Source organism: Aquarana catesbeiana, linkage group LG01, assembly GCF_042186555.1.
Source record: "Aquarana catesbeiana isolate 2022-GZ linkage group LG01, ASM4218655v1, whole genome shotgun sequence".
NCBI classification, from domain to species: Eukaryota; Metazoa; Chordata; class Amphibia; order Anura; family Ranidae; genus Aquarana; species Aquarana catesbeiana.
This window is the reverse complement of record NC_133324.1, coordinates 245,802,024-245,821,229: the sequence shown is the minus strand read 5'-3', so window position 1 is coordinate 245,821,229 and position 19,206 is coordinate 245,802,024. Positions and strand designations below refer to the sequence as shown.

Genomic DNA, 19,206 nt, shown 5'->3' with positions numbered 1-19,206 from the left:
CTTGAGCAGTGGGACAGGTAACTTGCTTTGTTATGATAAAATAGCTGTAAAGCCTTTAGGTTGTAAGCTCCATGAGCAAGGACCTCCTATTCCTTCTGTATTAAACTGTATTGTAACTGTACTGTCCACCTTTATATTGTAAAGCGATGCAAACACTGTAGGCTCTATAGAAATCCAGAATAATAATAAAGCCACCATTTTCCTGTAGTCTGCTATACTAGTAAATGTGGATCAGCCTCTAGTGGACAGTAGTCGTTCAGTGTGCCTATGGCATGCATAACCCCGCCTTCTTGAATAGTGCTGGCTGGAGTTAAATGTAATGAAGATCTCAGAAACTCAGAGTGAGTATTGATTGTAGATGTCTGTTTTGCTGCAGAGCAGATCTCTAAGCTGCTTCTAGATCCAGTTAAGCAGAGAGAGCTTGACCCCAGCCGTCATCAGCCATGATTAGACTCATTTTTGTGCTTTTCCTAATGCAGGGTAGTTTGGCTGGCTTACTACATGACGAGTTCAACAACAGAGGAGTATGCTGCTGCTTCTTGCAAGGTAACAAAGTGAGTCTGTGGGGGTTATTTACGAAAGGCAAATCCACTTTGCACTACAAGTGCACTTGGAGGTGCAGTCACTGTAAATCCGAGGGGGACATGCAAGGAAAATAAAAAACTGTATTTTAGCTTGCACATTGATTGGATGATAAAATCAGCAGAGCTTCACCTCATTTCATATCTACCCCTCCCATTTACAGCGACTGCACTTCCAAGTGTACTTGTAGTGCAAAGTGGATTTGCCTTTCGGAAATAACCCCCTGTGTGTCAGAGAGGCTTTCCAATGTCATTTGGCTGCTTACGCTTTATAAATGATAAACACACATTATGGCTGGCCATAGACGGCCCATCATCTTCCATTCAATTCATTTTTAAATCAACTTTTGTCCAGCCGGATAGTGCTTGCAGGGCAACCCACAGCTTGTATTTTGGCCGATTCAGCAGACGTTCTTGAAAGCAGTGGGTGGTACTGAAAGCAACAAAAGTCAATTTAATAACTGACTATGCTAGGTGCAAAATGATCAATGCTGTGGTTGATAAATAAGGTAGGCGGCAGTGGAGATTTCACCATCCACACTGTTTAATGTGGATTGGGGGAATCGAAAAATGTTCTCTCGTTTTAGCCTACGGGCTAAATAAGAGAAAATCTGGCTGTGTATAATGAACTTAACACATTCACCATCCCCCACCCCCACCAAAATCAGTGCTTACATCGACTAAATGAACCCTAAGATAAAAATTCTAAATTTTTTTTTTTGTCCAACTTACCTAATTTGCATGTTGGTACCAGGTCAGAGACTAAAGCCTCGCCCACACAGTACGATTGTTGGCCGGCTGTATGTAAGAGGCTTTAGACTCCATACACACTATTGGATTTTCTGCAGATTTTTGTCTTCAGATCTACCAAAACCACGTAGTGCAAGGGTCTGTCTAATTGCATACAAATTGAATCTCTTAAGGTTTGACCTCATATTATGTGGATTTGGTAAATCTGAAGACAAAAATCTGCAGAAAATCTAATAGTGTGTATTGGGTCTCAGAATGTACTGAAGCCAGTGGGTCAGCATAACCGGTAGACAACAATAATTTTCAGAAAGAAATCCGCAATGGTTTACCCCTCATGGCTTTTTTGACAGGATTCATGTAAGTCAGAATGCCCCAAATAGTAAACGCCAATCCTGCTGTTACAACCCTAATGCGGGGAACATACTTTGAGGGAGATTTACTAAAACTGGAGCACTCAGAATCTTGTACATGGTGACCAATCAGCTTCTAACTTCAGCTGATTGGCTACCATGCAGAGCTGCACCAAATTTTGCACTCTCCAGTTTCAGTAAATCTTTCCCTGTAAGTTTATTTCTTTATTTTTTGTTCAGTCCAGCGGGCTAACCATGCGATGTTAGTAGAGCAACCTCCCCGCAGAGCTAATGTGTTCTGATGGGAGGACTGCCCCCGCCCCCCACCAGAACACGGCAGTCAGCGATTGCAGCTATTGGCTGGCAGCACTGATCGGATTGCGATCGACAGTTGTTTTTCTAGCATGCCTGTTCAACAAAGTCCAGACTAGTGAAATATGGGAGTGCACCGCTCCAAAGTAATCACCTCTCCCAAGAACAGCTGTCTCCGCAATCAAGCAGGGTGCTGGCTCTGTTTGCAACAGAGATAATGGAAGAAATAGAACGCTGGATAGCCGAACTCCACAAAAGTTCACCTTTACTGAAAAACGGATATCAAAGCATCACAGGGCAATACAGACTAACTGCAAAGCTACTGACGCGTTTCACACCAGATATGGTGCTTTTTGGAGTGTGGCTATCCAGCGTTCTAGTTCTTCCTGTTCAACAGAAGCCGGATGTTCAGACATATTCTGTTGAACTGGCAGATGGCGGCTGACATTCGGCCCGTGTGTACCAGGCTTTACCCGGTATCTGTTCTAAGGCTCCGGACCCCATAAACTACAATAAGACTGATAAGCCATTATCTAGCATAAGGAGATATTGAGAGGCATCAAAAGCAGGGGCATTGCTAGACCTGGACCAGGTGCCTGGGTTCTAGAAAAGTCCCTGATGGCACATCCTGTTATTTTCTCTGCTGTTAAAGTGGAACAACATTGACAAAGTAAAGAATTGCCATTTTTACTTTGAAAATAGTGGTAGAATGGGAAATATTGTTTTTGAACAAGGAGTATGTGTAATTGGCCAACCAAATTCCTATTTACTGTTGCTGTGTTAATGCTGCTTTTCCTATACATCCACAGTATCCTTATCTGAAGAAGTGACCATCAAAGAGCCCTATGAACTTCTCAGATCTTTCATCGCCAAAGGTACAGACAGTTATTTGGATACACAGGAGTGTCTCACTTGTTAGGGTTTGTTCTCACATGTGGTAGCCTTTGCCACCCCTTGAAAAGCGATCTGCAGTGGAATACTTTTCAAAAGTGTTTAAAAGGTGATGAGGAGGGAATTTGTCACCTTTTCACAACCTGTTTTAACCCTGATAATGGTGACCCACTGTGCCACAACCACAGGCATTGCACCTGTTTGGCATGGTTCCATAACGTGAATTAGTCACGCTCAGCAACGGTACCACCCACTGAATGAGACTTGCCCTTTTATTTTTGCCATAAGGCAAAGCGCCATGGCATGTGTACGGCCCTGAGCGGCTGCATGCCTTTGTTTAAGCAGGCGATCAGGGGCCTGCTTTTACCATCCCCTGGCCACATGTCTGAATAAGCCCTTAGTTTGTTTTGAATTAGAAGTCTTTTGCAAAGAAAAGTATCTGTCTCAGATTGAGTCTGACACTCTCAGTCTGCAGGTTGCATTCTTTTCAATCTTAGTTTATTTCAAAATAAAGAAAATATAACAGAGAAGTAAAGTACTTTACATTATAATATTACATACATTATACCTTTGATGAAGAGGTGAACCTGTACCATACATGAACAGGAGTAAATACTTTGACATATAGCCTCTGGGGAAATACTGAAATATCATATTGGATATAGTATCCTTTGATATACAAGAATAATAGTAATATGCGTGCGAGAACCAACATATATTAACCCTTGTGTTATTACGGGTTGGTGTTATCAGAAGGTACCTCCTATTCAGGCTGGAACGCTGTAGGGATCATTTATTCACTCATTATAAATATTCAGGTCATTGAACTATTCTGAACATATGATCTTTATTGGTATGTTGGGGTGATTGGTTTAGTACATAGAGAAAGAGAGACAGAGAGGGAGATGAGGAAAAGAAGTGAAATGCAAAGGAAGGGGGAATAAGAGAAGAACGTGAGGATGATAAAAGAAGTAAGGTATAAATGAAAAGACACCTAAGAAGATGTGTCTGGAAAGCTAATGTGTTCGCTAACGCAAAACACTGCGTGAAATAACACGCTTTAGGCACAAACAGTGCCTGTCCTACTGCGGGGGAAAGGTAAAAATGAATGGACCTGAGCCATGATCCCGACAGCGAAACAGGCATGTACATAGTATATGCGGCACACTTAATAGTTATAACGTGTGTGGGGCATAAGGCAGCTTAACAACAACAGATGACAACAGTCAACTAACTATGTGCATGGGGTTCAAGTAGTTAACCTGGGAGTATATATAAAAAAAATAATAATTATATTGAGTCCCACTTGCAAACAGGTCATCTAGCCAAAACAATAATACGAGTATAGGGAGAATAGGAGGTGCGGGGGATCCACCCGAGGGGGCAACCAACTGCCCCATACAGGGTAGCATCCCCACCCTCGCCACATACCCCCCATCGCATGTCATATAGGAAGGGGGTGAAAGGGAACAATCTGGAACAAAGCAGAACATCCTGGAAAAGAAACGTTAGCGTGTATTAGCAGTACCTGACGCCCAACATAATGAGAGTCACAAAGTAACTATTATCTATGACCTCTCCTGAACCCCAGCCAAATAGTAAATTGGCAAAAAACAGGAAAAGAGCCAATAGATCCGAACCCTATAATCACTACATCCTTTACCAGGCTTACTGGAAGACTCAGATGTTAAGTAGGAAAATCCCAGTTAAGGGATCGTAGAATATAGCAAGCCACCCGAAAGTGTAGCAAAGCAGCTGGGATCCCTAAAAAAATGTAAGTGGCGTAGTAAGACAAAACAAGTCATCAGTCTCCAACCAGCTTCTGAGTTAATCTTCTGGGGAGGTAGGTCTTCTTAGCCCTGGGCCGGAAGAAACTGATCTAGACCTAGGACGTCTGCGTCGCTGCGGAAGTGGGCCAAGTCCCGACTGTCTTGATCTATCATCTGGAGGGTCCAGCCAGTTCAAGACGTCTACCGGTTCTTGTTCAATAAAGAGGAAAAAGTCAGGTAGTTGATCCGGATCAGAGAGCGTGAACCTGCTGTTTCCCCGTGTCACCTTGATGCTGAAGAGGTGACCCCCATGTATAAGAAGCTCCGGCTTGTCGTATGTACAGCGTATTGCGAGACAGGTCGGGGTACAGGTGGATAGAGGCTCCAAAAAAATCCACTAAACCCAGGCTCCATGCCTTTCACATGATCTCCTCTTTCAAAGTGTAATAGTGGACCCCACACAGAACATCATGGGGGCGACCATCTCGGGGGGGCCCCCCCCCCGGCCCTCCTACCCTGTGCACACGATCCAATCCAATTGGTGATGCTGCCTCTCTTCCCAGAACTTTATTGAGGATAGTTATGACAGTGGGTTTCAGCTCTGCTCCAGATGTTGCCTCAGGTATGCCTTGCAGTCTAATGTTATTTCTGCGACCTCGCTTTTCGCTGTCTTCTAAGCAGAGTTGCTGATGGCGTAGGCGCCGGAGATGCGTCGCGGATGAGGATTCAAGAGCTGATATACGTGCCTCATGGTCATCTTGAGCAGTGGTTAAGACCGATATTGCTTCCTCATTTGCTGTGACTTTTTGTCTCAGGGCGTTTAGCTCCACATGTAGGGAATCTTCCATTTTGCTTGCCCACGATTCAAAATCAATTCTGAAGGCAGAGAGGAGGGCTGCAGCTTCCGTTCTAATGGGTTCTCCTGACGAGGAGTGTGTGACTGCCTGGGATTCCCCGGTGCTTGTGTCATGCGATGTGACTGACCTCGCAGAGGAGGCTGATGGCTCTCCTCTGGAATCCTGGAGCTTCTCATTGTTGTCCTGCAGACTACTGCTGGAGTGGAAGTGGAAGGTTTGGTCTTCCCCGGGTTGCGGCCGGGCGCCATCTTGTCTTTGGGGTCCGGGGATCAATTGGCGCCGCTCTAAGTAGATACCTCTGTATGGTGCCTTGTTGAGGGACGGTAAGCTCCATGGAGTGCGAGCTAGCTGCCGCCATGCAAGATGCGGGTGTGCTGTGCTCTGAAGATAGCCTGTAGCTGCTGGGATGGCACGGAACTCAGGGGTGTCTGCCCTCAGCCATCCATGTTCGGTCACTCATCATCAGAACCCAGCCTCCATGAGGGTAGGGGGGACTGGGGAGGAAAGACAGTCCTGCGGGAGCAGTAGTGTCACCCTGTCAGAGTGGGTGTACAGGCACTGTATGTGCAGGGGTTCAGGGAGGAGGGCACAGTCTAGCTAGGGCACAGACCCTTAGAGTGTGGGCCTGTCCTGCAAATTAGGCTGCAAGATGGCGGCTGACACTGAACGTCTCCAAAAAAAAGAAGAAAAGCCCCTTTTCCTGGACTCACTGAGGGGGTTGTGGACTCATCTGCTATAGCCGGAAGGTGCCCACTGTATGTGAGGGTGAGTTAGTCGTCCCCCTTACCTCCGATCGTGCCACTAATGTCCGGTGGTGGTGGAGGTCACACAGGCCTCGGTACTACTGTAGGCCACGGGTGTCCAGGGCCGATTTCCGCGCCGTTTTCTGCAGAGTCCTGGGTCCCCTTGCAGTCCGGTCCGCTCTGGGGACAGCACCCGTGGTCCCAGGCCGGCCGATCGCCCTCCGCTCCGCCGATCGCGGCACTCGAGACCGGGGATGTAGGATGTCTTGTAGGCCGCAAGATGGCGGCCGGCGTCTGCAGCGCGAGGCCGGCCACAGCCTGGGAACAGCTTGATCCGCTGGCAAAATCACCCAATGGTCCCCGGGAACAGCTCAGTCAGCAGCCGGCGACCGCAGGGTAGAGTCCAGGGTGGATTTCAGGCCCTGTGCGCTCAGGATGGCAGTGGATGGCAGAGGGCCCAGCGAAGCTCCTTTGTAACACGTCCAGTCACCTCGACGTCCGGACACCCCCCCCCCCAGGTTGCATTCTTGTTCTTGGGAAATGAAGCTGAACCTATTCAGCAGTACTAAGCCCCGGTGAATGCGGCTTTGAAATAATGCAACTTCAGCGTGATTTCAAAGCCACCGGTCAGTGCGATTTCATGTGTGGTTTGCTGACATCTGTGCAATTTCATGCAGATTTCAATGCAAGTCGCACATAAAACCGCCAAAAATAGTGCAGGAACATCCCCCCCCCCCCCCTCATTCTCTCTTGCTTCATCTCTCTGCTTTTCCTCTTCTTTCTATTTTTCCATTTTACTTTCAATGTTTAGACGTCTTTATAAGCGAAAAACATGTCGGGATTAGGTCCTGTTACAGATTATATGCCTTAATGCATTATGATCACCCATGCCTTGCATAAATATCTTTATATTTTGTCCTAGTATATCCTGGAACTTATAACATTTTATGTATGTTTTGTATGCCCAAGCATGTGATGGGTATTTCTTTGTATTGGACTTCCTGTCATTAATAAAAAAATATTAAAAAAAAAAAAAAAAATAGTGCAGGAACCTTTTTCAGATCGGTGCAAGTTGGAGTCGCACCGATTTGACAGGTTTCATAGGCACAAATAGGGTGCAACTTGTCATGGAATTTTGAACTGTCAAATCGCAAGACAAGTTGCACCAGTGTGAACTGGGGCTAAGAGTGCAATCGTTGTCTATGAGCATCAAACATGTCTGACTTTCCTCTGAAATTAATCACCCAGGGGCTGCTCTAGTCAGAACTGATAGGTATATCAGTTTTTTCTCTTTGTGGTGGAATGGCCTTTATACCCGGGGATGATTTTGATGCTGAAATAAGGGCCACTTTTGATGGGAGTTCAGTGGGGGTGGAGCCGCCAGTGCAAGACGACCTAAAACCCTTATTCAAGGAACACAAAAAATTAATTATTAAATCCCTGAATAGAAAATGGGACATTTTGTCACTTGAGTCTTATATAGAAAGGGGTATTGTCCCACGGGGACTAAGGGAGAGGGTAGTGCCGGCTACCCACCTTCATACTGAGAAATTCCTAACTAAGTGGAAAGAACAATGTATTAAACATGGCCTGGAAGTAATGCGGTTGATTGTAGAGGAGGAGAAAGATCAATTGACCTCGTTACAGATCCAGATTCAAGAGACTAGTGAAAAGCTTGAGCCATTGAAGGATAATCCTGATTTTGAGAGACTCAACGATTTCCTCAAGAAGGAAGTCGATAGAACTCAAAAAAATCTTAAAATTACCAAACACAACAAATTTAAGAGGGATTTAGATGACTGGGCAAAAGGGGAAATTTTTGACCTGTCAGTAAGGGGAAGCAGAAGTAGATTGCGGAATCGTAGATACCCTCTTGCTCTGATACAGAGACAGGTGCCCAGTCTTCTGGTAGTGAAGACGAAACACGCCATACCGTGTCTTTTTTAGACAAAGACCTACTGGACCAGCAGAAATCTCCCCCGTCCAGGGGTATACTAAAGGGAGGCAAACAAGGGACAACAGGAGGAGGAGGGAATCGAGGAAAAGGAAGACAAGGAAGGAAGGAAGGAAGGGGGGACCCAATAGGAACAGAGCGGACAACGACTCGGAGCCAAAAACGCCCCAGCTAAATGCACTCCATTTGAATGACCCAGTAGAAGATTTTAAAATCATTAATCTCTCTGATTTTCAATTGGAGAAACGACATATTGATTTATTAAGCAAGGGTCTATCCTTTTCCCCTACTACGAGTATGGACCACTTTGGGGTATATAAGGACCTCTGCCTTTTTTTGAGGAAAGTATACCTCAAGGAGATCTATTCTGACAAAACTCCCCTAAATGATCTACAGCTAGATACCAGAGAAACTGAGGCCCTAGAATCATTAATGATATTGATGGAAGAAGGAGGCCAGTCCTCTGGTGAGGAGGAAGCTCCAGAGATGTCGGGGTGGAAAAGAGATCCCAAATTAAAGATCCGTTCAACCAAAATGCCTTTATTTCGGAAGAACAAATGGCTTGGGGTGTTCCTCGACCTTGTTGAGGAGGACCTCAAAAAATTAAATTGGGAAACCATCATGGGTGATAACCTCACATATGAGGAAAGGAAGGCATTAAAAGAGCTTAGGGAAGCGGACCAAGTGATTATCAAAAAGAGTGATAAAGGAGGTAATGTCGTCCTCCTCTCGGTGGATTTTTACGAGGGGGAGGTACGACGACTCCTAAATGATGAATCTACCTATAAAAGACTACACCATGATCCATTCCAGGACCTGGTGGAACTTATTAATGAGAAATTACAATGGGCATTTGAGGCCAATTTAATTTCTAAAAAGGAATTGGAATTCTTGAGAGTGGTGGACTTCAATAAACCAACATTTTATATAATCCCTAAGGTCCATAAAAATAGAAAGGTCCCTCCAGGAAGACCTATTGTCTCCGCCATTCGTGGTCCCCTGGAGAGACTGGGGAAATATATAGATTCCTTAATCAAGGACATGGTCTTGTCTTTGACTTCGTACGTACGTGACACAGGGGACGTATTGAATAAGATTAGTGCATTAGAATTCCCGGAGGGTGCCCTACTCGTGGGGATCGATGTGGAGTCGCTTTACACATCTATTCCCCACGAGTGGGGCATTTTGGCGGTATATCACTTCCTAGAGAAACACTTCCCAGAAATGGGAGCCCAAAATGAATTCATCATTGATCTCCTAGAGCTTGCACTCAAGCACAACTTTTTCCAGTTCTCTGGGTCTAACTATCAGCAGCTGCGTGGCACCTCTATGGGAGCCCCATGGGCCCCGGCCTATGCGTGTCTGCACCTGGGCTGGTAGGAGGAGGAGAAAGTTTATGCCTCATCGATGTACCTCGGCCATGCATGCTGCTGGCTGAGGTACATCGATGATGTCCTGATGGTATGGGCAGGGACTTCAGATGAACTGGAGGTGTTTATGGCAGAGCTAGAAAACAACACTAGAAATATACATCTAACTTATACTGCGGATCCCCATCAACTCTCCTTCCTGGACCTATCTATCCGACTTGAGGGTGGTAGGTTGATTACTAGTACTTTCCGAAAGGAAACAGCCGCAAATACATTACTACAGGCGGATAGCCACCACCCCAAGTCTCTGATACGTGGGATCCCGGTTGGACAGTTCATGAGAATCCGCAGAAATTGCTCTACTGAGGAGGACTACTTTTCCGAATCTAAACAACTCTACCAGAGATTCAGGGAAAGGGGATACCCCCACCGTACCCTCAAGCGAGCAATGAGCATCGCAGGACATAAGAGGAGAGCTGACCTCCTCTTACCCCAGAAAAAGACACAACAGGAGACTGAGGGACAGGTGAGATTTATCACCCCCTATGGGTCCCAGTGGCACCAGGTTAATACAATCCTCTCAAAACATTGGCACATACTGTTGCGGGCTGTTGGGTCGAGGCAAATTATCGGTGAGAGACCGTCAATGGTTGCTAAACGAGCCCAAAACCTCAATGACATGCTGGTGCAATCTGAGTTTGTACGGCCCTCAAATAGAAGTTGGCTCACTGATATGCCTCGGGTCAACGGCATGTTTCCGTGTGGCCACTGTGGCACATGTAAGTATGTGGACCGCTCAAAAACCTTTAGAAATTCGGATGGTAGTCAACAATTTGAGATTCGGTCTTTCATTAACTGTGCCACAACTAGAATACTCTATGTTCTCGAATGCCCATGTCATAAATTGTATGTAGGCAAAACTAAGAGACAGCTGTGTGTTAGATTCGGGGAACACCTGAAGAGTATCAGGCTAAAGGAAGAAACTTCAGTGGCTCAACACTTTTTGGATTTTCATCAGGGCAAAACCACAGGTCTGAGGGTAAAGGGCTTTTATGCCCTTTCTCTGACAGACCGTAGGGGTGACTTTGACAGGGTACTCCTACGCAAAGAGAAAAAATGGATATTCAGGCTTGGTACTCTTCAACCTAATGGCTTGAACCACGAACTAAGCCTGAGTGTCTTTCTTGAACCATAAACATTAGGTTTGAAGTGTTTTATAAAGGCTCCCCGGCTGATCTCTTGTTTTGGTTGTTTTTGATAGAATTTATTTCTGACCATGAGGGCCATTCCACCTTATGAGGAAATTTATTACAATGTCTATTGCGCTCTTTACTTGATGCCTGGTGATATGTGAGATTGTATTTCTTTCTCCCCCCTTGCAAATAAGTACTTTTTTGTTTGAGCAACTGATTGGCACCTTTTTTCCACTGCATTACCTGATGTGACCACAAGATGGCAGAAAATAGCTATTTGGCATGGTTTGATCTGATTGGACAGTGTTCCCTATTTAAATCAACCCTAATTCAATGCCAAATTGTTCTGAAGAAGTACGCGGAGGCGTACGAAACGTCAACGCAGCCCCTGCAGGGCTTGTCAGCAGGCCTTCAACATGCTTCCTTTTCCAGCAATGTAAAAGGGTTTCCCTGTGATTTGCATACAGCACCATACTTCACAAGCTAATTCCGCATCAGCAATTGAATGCAAAGTTCCTGGTTCCTGGTCTCTTCCTAACCATGTGACCGGTCATGTGATTACACAGTCTGCAGTGTCTACTATTGAGGAGAATGGTGTGCTGTGACTACACACTGAATGTTGCTCTGAACTGACTGTGAGCCGCTCCATGCCAAACAGCAAGACAGCAGAGTCTGAGGACATCCCCAGTACTTGAAAGAGGTGAGAGCCCAATGGGCAGTTTCTCTTTCCCTCCTTACCTGCTTATCAATAGTCTTTGCATCTGTTTGCCATTCACCCTCCTGCATGGATTGACACACTTGAAACTGATGAACTGTGAAAATATCATCCTGGTCTAGATTGGAAAAGAGACTAAGCCCTTTCTTTGGAGTGGTTTGTCCTTTGCTCCTTTTTTGCTACATTGAGGAAATAGTGTTTGTGCACTGGACATACCTAGTAACAGGAACGCTGGTCTTTCCATTTCTAAAACAACTGGTGTAAACACACATTTAGTGCACTGAGGTTGGAAGCTGCTTGTGGAGGATTTCCTTCTAACAGAGGTTTTTTTTAAAAAACCCCACCTAATTCAGCTATGTAAGGTCCTGTCTATGTGGATATATGTGGGTTTTTTTTTTTTTTTTCTCAGTACTGCTCAATCTGATGCACAGTTAATACTAGACCACATAAGACTTGATATCCCATCAGTAGCTTACTCCATGTAATGTTTGGTGCAATACTTTTTTCTTTGGATTCAAATGGACACTGCATGCGTTTTTGGCCTGCAGGCACGCTCTGCAGTTTTATTCATCAATGTTGCAGCATGGTTTTTAATTTTAGTTTAGTGTAGTGAGACGGACTGTGTTATTTAGATACATTGTTTATCTTACATATATTTGGAATTTTTTGTATATGTAAATACCCCCACCCCCCCTACCCTTAATAAAGCCTTTTTGCATTTTTGTACCATAAGCCGTAGTTGACCATTCCCCTTTTTTGCTTTCTGGGGACTCCCTTGTCTCCTCTTTCTGTTGTTGATAACAATTGTAATACAATCTAGCCAAACCTTCTAATGTGTTGAGTTTGTAATTCCTGTAAACTATATGGGCTCCTTACCAGTGGCGGCTGGTTGGTTGGTCGTGCTTCCCTTGCGTCTCCTCCGGCCATGTGTCTCCTAGTCCAATAGGATCACTTCTTCTTTCAGCCAATCGGGTAACGGTTCTCAGGCCCCTCTTCCTGATTGGCCAGATGGAGAAGCAGTGTGACAATAGCGAATATTAATTTGCTATTGTCACACAACTGGGTGGGCTCAAGGCGCAGTGCTCTGTGCCTCGAGTCCACCCTTTTTTGAAGCCTATTAGAGCCTCTGGCTCTAATCGCATGCTTACAAAAAAAAAACCTTCATTGGAATCCATGCACCCTGCATGTAGATTAGGTGGCCAGATACAGGGGGGGGATGGCGCCCGTGCGCCCCTAATGGATGGGCCGTCACTGCTCTTTACCACTGTAAGTGAAACCAACCCAGACTGACCCTTTAGATAGTTTATTGGTTGAGTTGTATTTTTCTGAGTGACCTTTAAAATAATAGATCTACGATGTTACTCTCTCCTTTTTTCTTTTCTATTTTTATTATATTTTTATTATATTTTTACTCCCCTACTTGAATATAAAATTCCTCAAATAGCAGCTTTATTGACTATACCCTCCTGTACCACAATATGATCCTGTGTGGTAAATTTTTTTGGTGTAACTCTATTGCTCAGTGTATTCTGGTGGAGAAGTCCCCCTATCGGATAGCAATGGGGGAGATTTACTAAAACTGGTGCAGCTGTGCATGGTAGCCAACCAGCTTTTAACTTCAGCTTGTTCAATTAAGCTTTGGCAATAAAACCTGATTGGTTTCTATGTAGAATTGCACCAGATTTTGCACTCTCCAGCTTTCATAAATAACCCCCAATGTCTCACTTGTCACAATGTAGCCGCTGGTTGAGCAAAAAAAAACAAAAACCAGGGGTCTTATTCAGTAGACTGCAAATGTACCTGATTTATTGTAAGGCCATCAACCAATACTTTCATTGCATATTGAAAATGATACGTGAACATGCTGTGTATTCTCAAAACTTTATTGAAACAGAAGTATAATGACTTGGTATAGTGCTCTGGATCATACTGAAAGTGTAGCAAAACTCTTCTCCAGTGATATGTGTGTGAGCTCTCTCACCGGCACTGATATCTTCTCCCTTGTTTCTTATAGGTGCAGGGTCTTCCAGTGGCTGGCAGGGGAAATTACGTAAATCCCATATGTGTGCACTGAAATTCATTCATTCCGGCACCAAAGTGTGCCAAAAACATATATGCAGTATAAAAACTTAATTTCAGGGCCAAATTTTTTTTTTGCACAGTGCACTGATCCAGCATGGAATAGCATACCTAGAATTCAGCTTTTAAAGTGATTGTAAACCTCAAACATGAAATATAAACAAAGCATATCCCTCTATGGGGGGGTACCCAACCTTTTGAGGAGTGAGGGCCACTTTGGCGATTTGGTAACCGGTCGCAGGCCACAATGAACATAGCGGGCAAATGACAGGTCTGTGTCCACTCTACATATGCAGAGCAGACACGGACCCAGACTGCTCTACTCTATGGGCCCTCCGAGCTGATCCGCCCAAACAGAAGGGGAAGGGTCACCTTCTATTTTTTTTTAAGTGGATCGGATTGGAGATAGGCAGGTGTAAAAGGACACTAATACTTTTACATCTGCTGCTCTATAGAGGTGAATGGAGGGTCCAATTGTGTCCACCTGAAAAACAGACAGGTGGACCCAATCAGACTGATTGTGTGAAAGGGGCCTAAGGCTGCTTTCACACTGATGAACTGTGGTTTACCTGCACCTCAACTGACCTAAGTCTTCATTTTTTCCTCAGGATTCCTGCAGGTATCGCTGGCTGCTGCTGTACCCCAGGCGGGTATGTCTGGTGCCGGCTGCTGCTGGCTGTCCTCCCAGGGTGGGTACTGCTGGCTGGTTCCCGAGCATCAGTGTGACAGGAGCTAGCACTGGAGAAAGCATGCGACTGCAGTAGAGAGCAGAGCCAATGCTTGCCGTATCACTCCTGTCACAGGCAAAGTACATTTGATATCACTCCTGTGACAGGAGGCGGCACTATACAGGATGCATCGGCTCTGCTTCCTCTAGCGCCGGCTCCGTTCTTCACACTGATGCTTGGGGCGTGTCGGGTCAGGAACCTGCGATCTGGGCTTGCCTACCCGCCATCCCAGAGCAGAAGTGGCGAGCCACATCAGAGGGCACTGCAAGCCACATGCGGGGCACCCCTGCTCTATGGTGTGCACTAGTTGAACTCAATCCAGAGGATGTAGAGAAGAGAATACTGACAATAAATGGGTACAACTTATGTAGGAGGATTTGTGTATTACTTGAGGATAGTTACTTCTCTGGATATATGTAAGGGGTTACAACCACTTTAAAGAAAAACCATGCTCACAAGGGGGAGAGGACTTGGGGAAATAGAGTTGAGCTTAAGGCGGTTGTAAACCATGGTTGTTGTGTTAAAAAAAAAAAAAAAATACCTGCAAGGCAATGGCATAATGTGCTAGTATGCATCACATATGAAATATTCATATTATGAAATACTCACCTTGGAACAAAGCCCTCAGCACTGTGCTGTCACTGCTGAGAGGGCTGACATCTTCCCTCTGTCTTTCTTCTGGGTTCGCGTGCTCCGGCTAGAGCCGCAATGAGGTCACTCCCAGGCATACGCACGGGAGCCCTCAGTTCTGGCATGAAGGTCTGGCAAGGTATGCCGGACCTTCAGAGTACATGTGCCAGTGATGTAACTTGCTGCATCCAGGGTAAATATCTCCTAAATGATGCACGTTTAGGAGATATTCATTTTACCTACAGGTAAGCCTTAGTATAGGCTTATCTGCAATTTAAAAGTTACCAAGTGGGGTTTACTACCGATTTTAATATACTGAAAAAAGTATGTCCAGTTGGCGCATGTCAGGTTAAAATCACCTTTATTGTAGCATATATACTGTATAAAAGTGATTCCAAAATGTAAGAATGGGACAACAGCATCACCAACTAATGCATTTCTAACTTACAGCTAAGTCATACCTCACAGTGTGAGTAATAATGAATCTGTGAAAACTGTTGATCACAGAAAATCTTCAGCATACTGGGTAAATTTTTTTTTTTTTTTTTTTTTTTTTTTTTTACCAGCTTGTATTTTGTTCAGAAGACTAGCATTTTAAAGGACAATTTAGTCCAGAGCAGAATTAACAGTCCCAAGGGGAGTGTCTGAAGACTATTTACACAGCAGGCAGTTAAGGAAAATTCATCTAATTTTAATCACAGAATAGTTGTGTCCAGCTTCATGCATGATTAAGAAAAAAACACAATAAGGTTTTAATAAAGTGGTTCTAAAGGCAGAAGCTGAAAGGCTGGGCCGGGTGCCAGTCCCGGCATGTGGGCCGATACCGACCATATGGTCGCGATATTGCCTGAGCCTGGACCGGCTCTGTGATGTCAGCCGACAGCGAACTTCATCCCGCTGTCTGCTGAAAACGGGTCACAGGAGTGCAGAACAAACTTAATGCCTGTGATCCATAGGAGAAGTACAGCCAAACAAGCTATTGCTGTACTTCTCCTTTGAATATAATTCCCACCTTTAATGTCCCTTTTTAATAGTTTGTTTGGGCCAAGCTGGCCCAAACAAACTATTTACTACGCTAGCAGGTGAGCTTGCCTGGGCATGCTGTTATAAGTGTACGCAGCCTCAACTACACACAGTACACAGCTTTGTGCTCTGGCTGTGGGTTAGGAACTTCCCGTCTCATTTCAGGAATAAACTAGTCAAGCTCAGCCATTCACAAGGAGCTTTGTAATCTATGAATGAATACAAAGCTTCCTCTCATTGGCTGAGGCGGGCAGGTGACATCATGATCTGTAACTCATTTAGAGGGAGCTTTATATTCATTCGTAGGATACAAAGCTTCCTGTGAATGGCTGAGTGCTGGAACACAGTGCCGTATATTGTATGTAGCTGATGCTGGTCCTTACAACTGTAGAATGCCTACTGCATTGATTAATGATGGGAAACTCCGTGTGAATCTGGGGCAGATTGAGTTTCCTCTTATTTCAAATTGTTGAGAGCACTGCTCCAAACAAGCGCACAGAAAAGTGAGAACTTTTTTTTTTTTTTTTTTTTTTTTTAACAACTTTTTTGTTTGCAGAGAAATGAAATGCATACTAATTATGATCAGTCATAGCTGATGCTAATGCTACATACAGTATGATATAGCGCTCACAGCAGCCAGATCCCTTTTATTGAAGAACGTAGCCAGCTCAAACAAACTATTTTAAGTGAGAGAATCTGGAATTAGGCTTTAATCCTTTCTGTATTGTGATGGCAGATCTCATTATCACTTTTTTAAACTCGATTTGAACAATGTTTGTCCTAACAAAGGGTTAAAGATTTTAGACGCTAGCCTTCTACATTGTTTGTTAAAGTGGTATCAAACCCAAAAGCCATTATCTATTATACTGCAGATTACCAATATTTTGATGTGATGGCTGCATTCGTTTTCTTTTTTCAGGTATTCTTTCCTTTTTCACCTGGTGATCTGGCCAGTAAGTTTGATGTTTTTTCAACAGAACAAGCTGTCCTGCACTTGTTGTGACCAAACCATTTTCCACAGACAGAGGTGATTACAATGATCAGCTTATTTATTCATGTAAAACCTTTATCCCAAAAGTAAAAAAAAAAAAACAAACTGTTTGCTGTAACTGCTTATTAAGTGTGAGCTGCAGTTTAGTGTATCTAAATTTGCTAGTCCATCTAACAGTCCCATCTCCCCAGACTGACAATGCTGTCCAAAGGTGTGTCTGTTGCTCCTTCATCCAGAACGGGGGCACTCTAATACAGGAGGTGTGTTACTGACCAGATCACCAGGTGAAAACTGAGGGGGAAAAAAAAGCCAAGAAAACGAATGCAGACACCACATCTAATGATTGGTAAGCTGCAATATATTACATATTTGGTTTTGTGTTTAATACAGCTTTAATAATGGGAAAGTAGTACAGGGACTACTTTGAAGTCGGTGCGACTTGAAGTCGCACAGATATGAATGGTTATCATTGGGAATCATGGGGTACAACTCGTCATGCGACTCTGATGTCCAAAATCACAGGAAAAGTCGCACAAGTCTGAAAGGGGCCTAAGTCATGTTTTTCCAAACATGTTTAGGCGCATCAAGCGCTTGGGTGTTTTGTGTACTTTTTTGGCTATAATATTAACTCCTTTCTGTTGCTGCCTCCTGGCCCTTTAAGAGCTTCTAAATGCTGGGTGGTGATTGGCTGTCACAGTGGTCACATGATTGGAAAGCTCCCAATCGCAAGGAGCTTTCTGGTCCCTGCTGGTAACTGTAATGGGAGCACACTCTCAGCACAGAAATGTGATTACATAGGGCCACATATATGCAGCCTCTTAACGTTAAAGCCCACCTGCCGAGAGGCCGCATATGTGTGTACCATCGGCCAGAAGAGGTTAATTTATTCTGGCTGATGAAATGAAAAAATACCCAAGCACTAAACAACGCTAGTGCTTTAGATGACTTTACATGCATTTTTTTTTCTGTCCACTAGCTTCTCTCCTGAATGCAAATTTGGTGTGTTCAGATTTCTGCCCCTAAACACCCGTGTGTGCATGGATGCATATGCTAACAGAAGAGCGTTTAGGGGCAGAAAAAAACATCATACACCTGTAAAACAAGTGTTTGACAGCTGAAGTGTGCATGAGGCCTAAGTGGCTCCAACCACTGATGAGAAAAGAGGATACAGTTAAACAGGGAGGAGGGGGGGGGGGGGCGGGAGAAGAGGGGGTTGAAAATTATGGGCCTTCTTTACCCCCAAAAGAGAATGAGTGTAAAAAGAGGGACAAGGTGGAGGGAACCCAAGTGGTTAAAATGCCTCAATATTTAATTGGTGAGGCAGGTCCAAAAGTCGGTGGTAAATAAATCTTGATCCATAGCTTAATGCAGTGTTTCTCAACTCCAGTCCTCAAGGCGCACCAACAGGTCATGTTTTCAGGATTTCCCTCAGATGAAACAGCTGTGGTAATTACTAAGGCAGTGAAACTAATCAAATCACTTGTGCAAAATAATGGTAGGCCTGAAAACATGACCTGTTGGGGCGCCTTGAGGACTGGAGTTGAGAAACACTGGCTTAATGTGTGTGTTCCATTATTTTAGGTATGGTGTGTGTGTGTGTGTGTGTGTGTGTGTGTATAGGACAGGGATATGCAATTAGCAGACCTCCAGCTGTTGCAGAACTACAAGTCCCATGAGGCATAGCAAGACTCTGACAGCCACAAGCATGACACCCAGAGGCAGAAGCATGATGGGACTTGTAGTTTTGCAACAGCTGGAGGTCCGCTAATTGCATATCCCTGGTATAGGAGTATATGAACATATAATGGGGTTTCCTTACATTTTGACTGCAAATGTAGAAATACATTTTAACAGTGAATCTGTTAACTGGACTTTAGAGGTAGACTGGCCCTTTAACTCTTGATATACTGTATATGTAAGCACACATTACTTTGTCTTGTAGCTGGGCCATGTTTACTATTCACTACATGGGCATGAAAATATATCCTTCATAACTACTTTTTAGATTTATTGTTTCTGTTTTTTTTCCTTTTTATCTAAAGTTCTTATCCACAGATCTTGAAAATTCTATTATCCAGAAACAAAGAAAAGAACTGCAGTTGCTGATTGCTGAGCTTAAGAATCGAGATAAAGAGCTCAATGATATTGTTTCGCTGCAACAAAGGCAGCTGCTTGCTTGGCAAAATGATCGACAAAAAATTCTTACACTGGAGCAAAAGTGTGCCAGACTAGAAAGTAGGTTGTTTTTTATGTTTTTTTTTTTAACTTAT

General features: G+C 44.3%; 2 protein-coding genes across 3 annotated transcripts in view; both read left to right on the top strand.

Moving 5' to 3' along the window:
• The first annotated feature begins 237 nt into the window (after positions 1-237).
• The window catches only part of CCDC62 (coiled-coil domain containing 62), a 45,415-nt gene continuing 26,446 nt past the window's right edge, over positions 238-19,206 (top strand). Inside the window, 3 exon segments of the mRNA XM_073627488.1 lie at positions 238-341; positions 2,803-2,868; positions 18,992-19,171. Of these exon segments, the coding sequence (XP_073483589.1) occupies positions 320-341; positions 2,803-2,868; positions 18,992-19,171 (268 nt within the window). The 5' untranslated portion in view covers positions 238-319.
• On the top strand, positions 7,060-19,100 carry LOC141140385 (uncharacterized). 2 transcript variants are annotated; one of them, XM_073627500.1, is made up of 2 exons: positions 7,060-11,470; positions 18,979-19,100. In XM_073627500.1, the coding sequence occupies exon 1, from the start codon at positions 9,615-9,617 to the stop codon at positions 10,770-10,772; it is 1,158 nt and encodes a 385-aa protein (XP_073483601.1). In that variant the 5' UTR covers positions 7,060-9,614; the 3' UTR covers positions 10,773-11,470; positions 18,979-19,100. Both variants share the same exon structure in this region, with proteins under 2 accessions (XP_073483601.1, XP_073483609.1).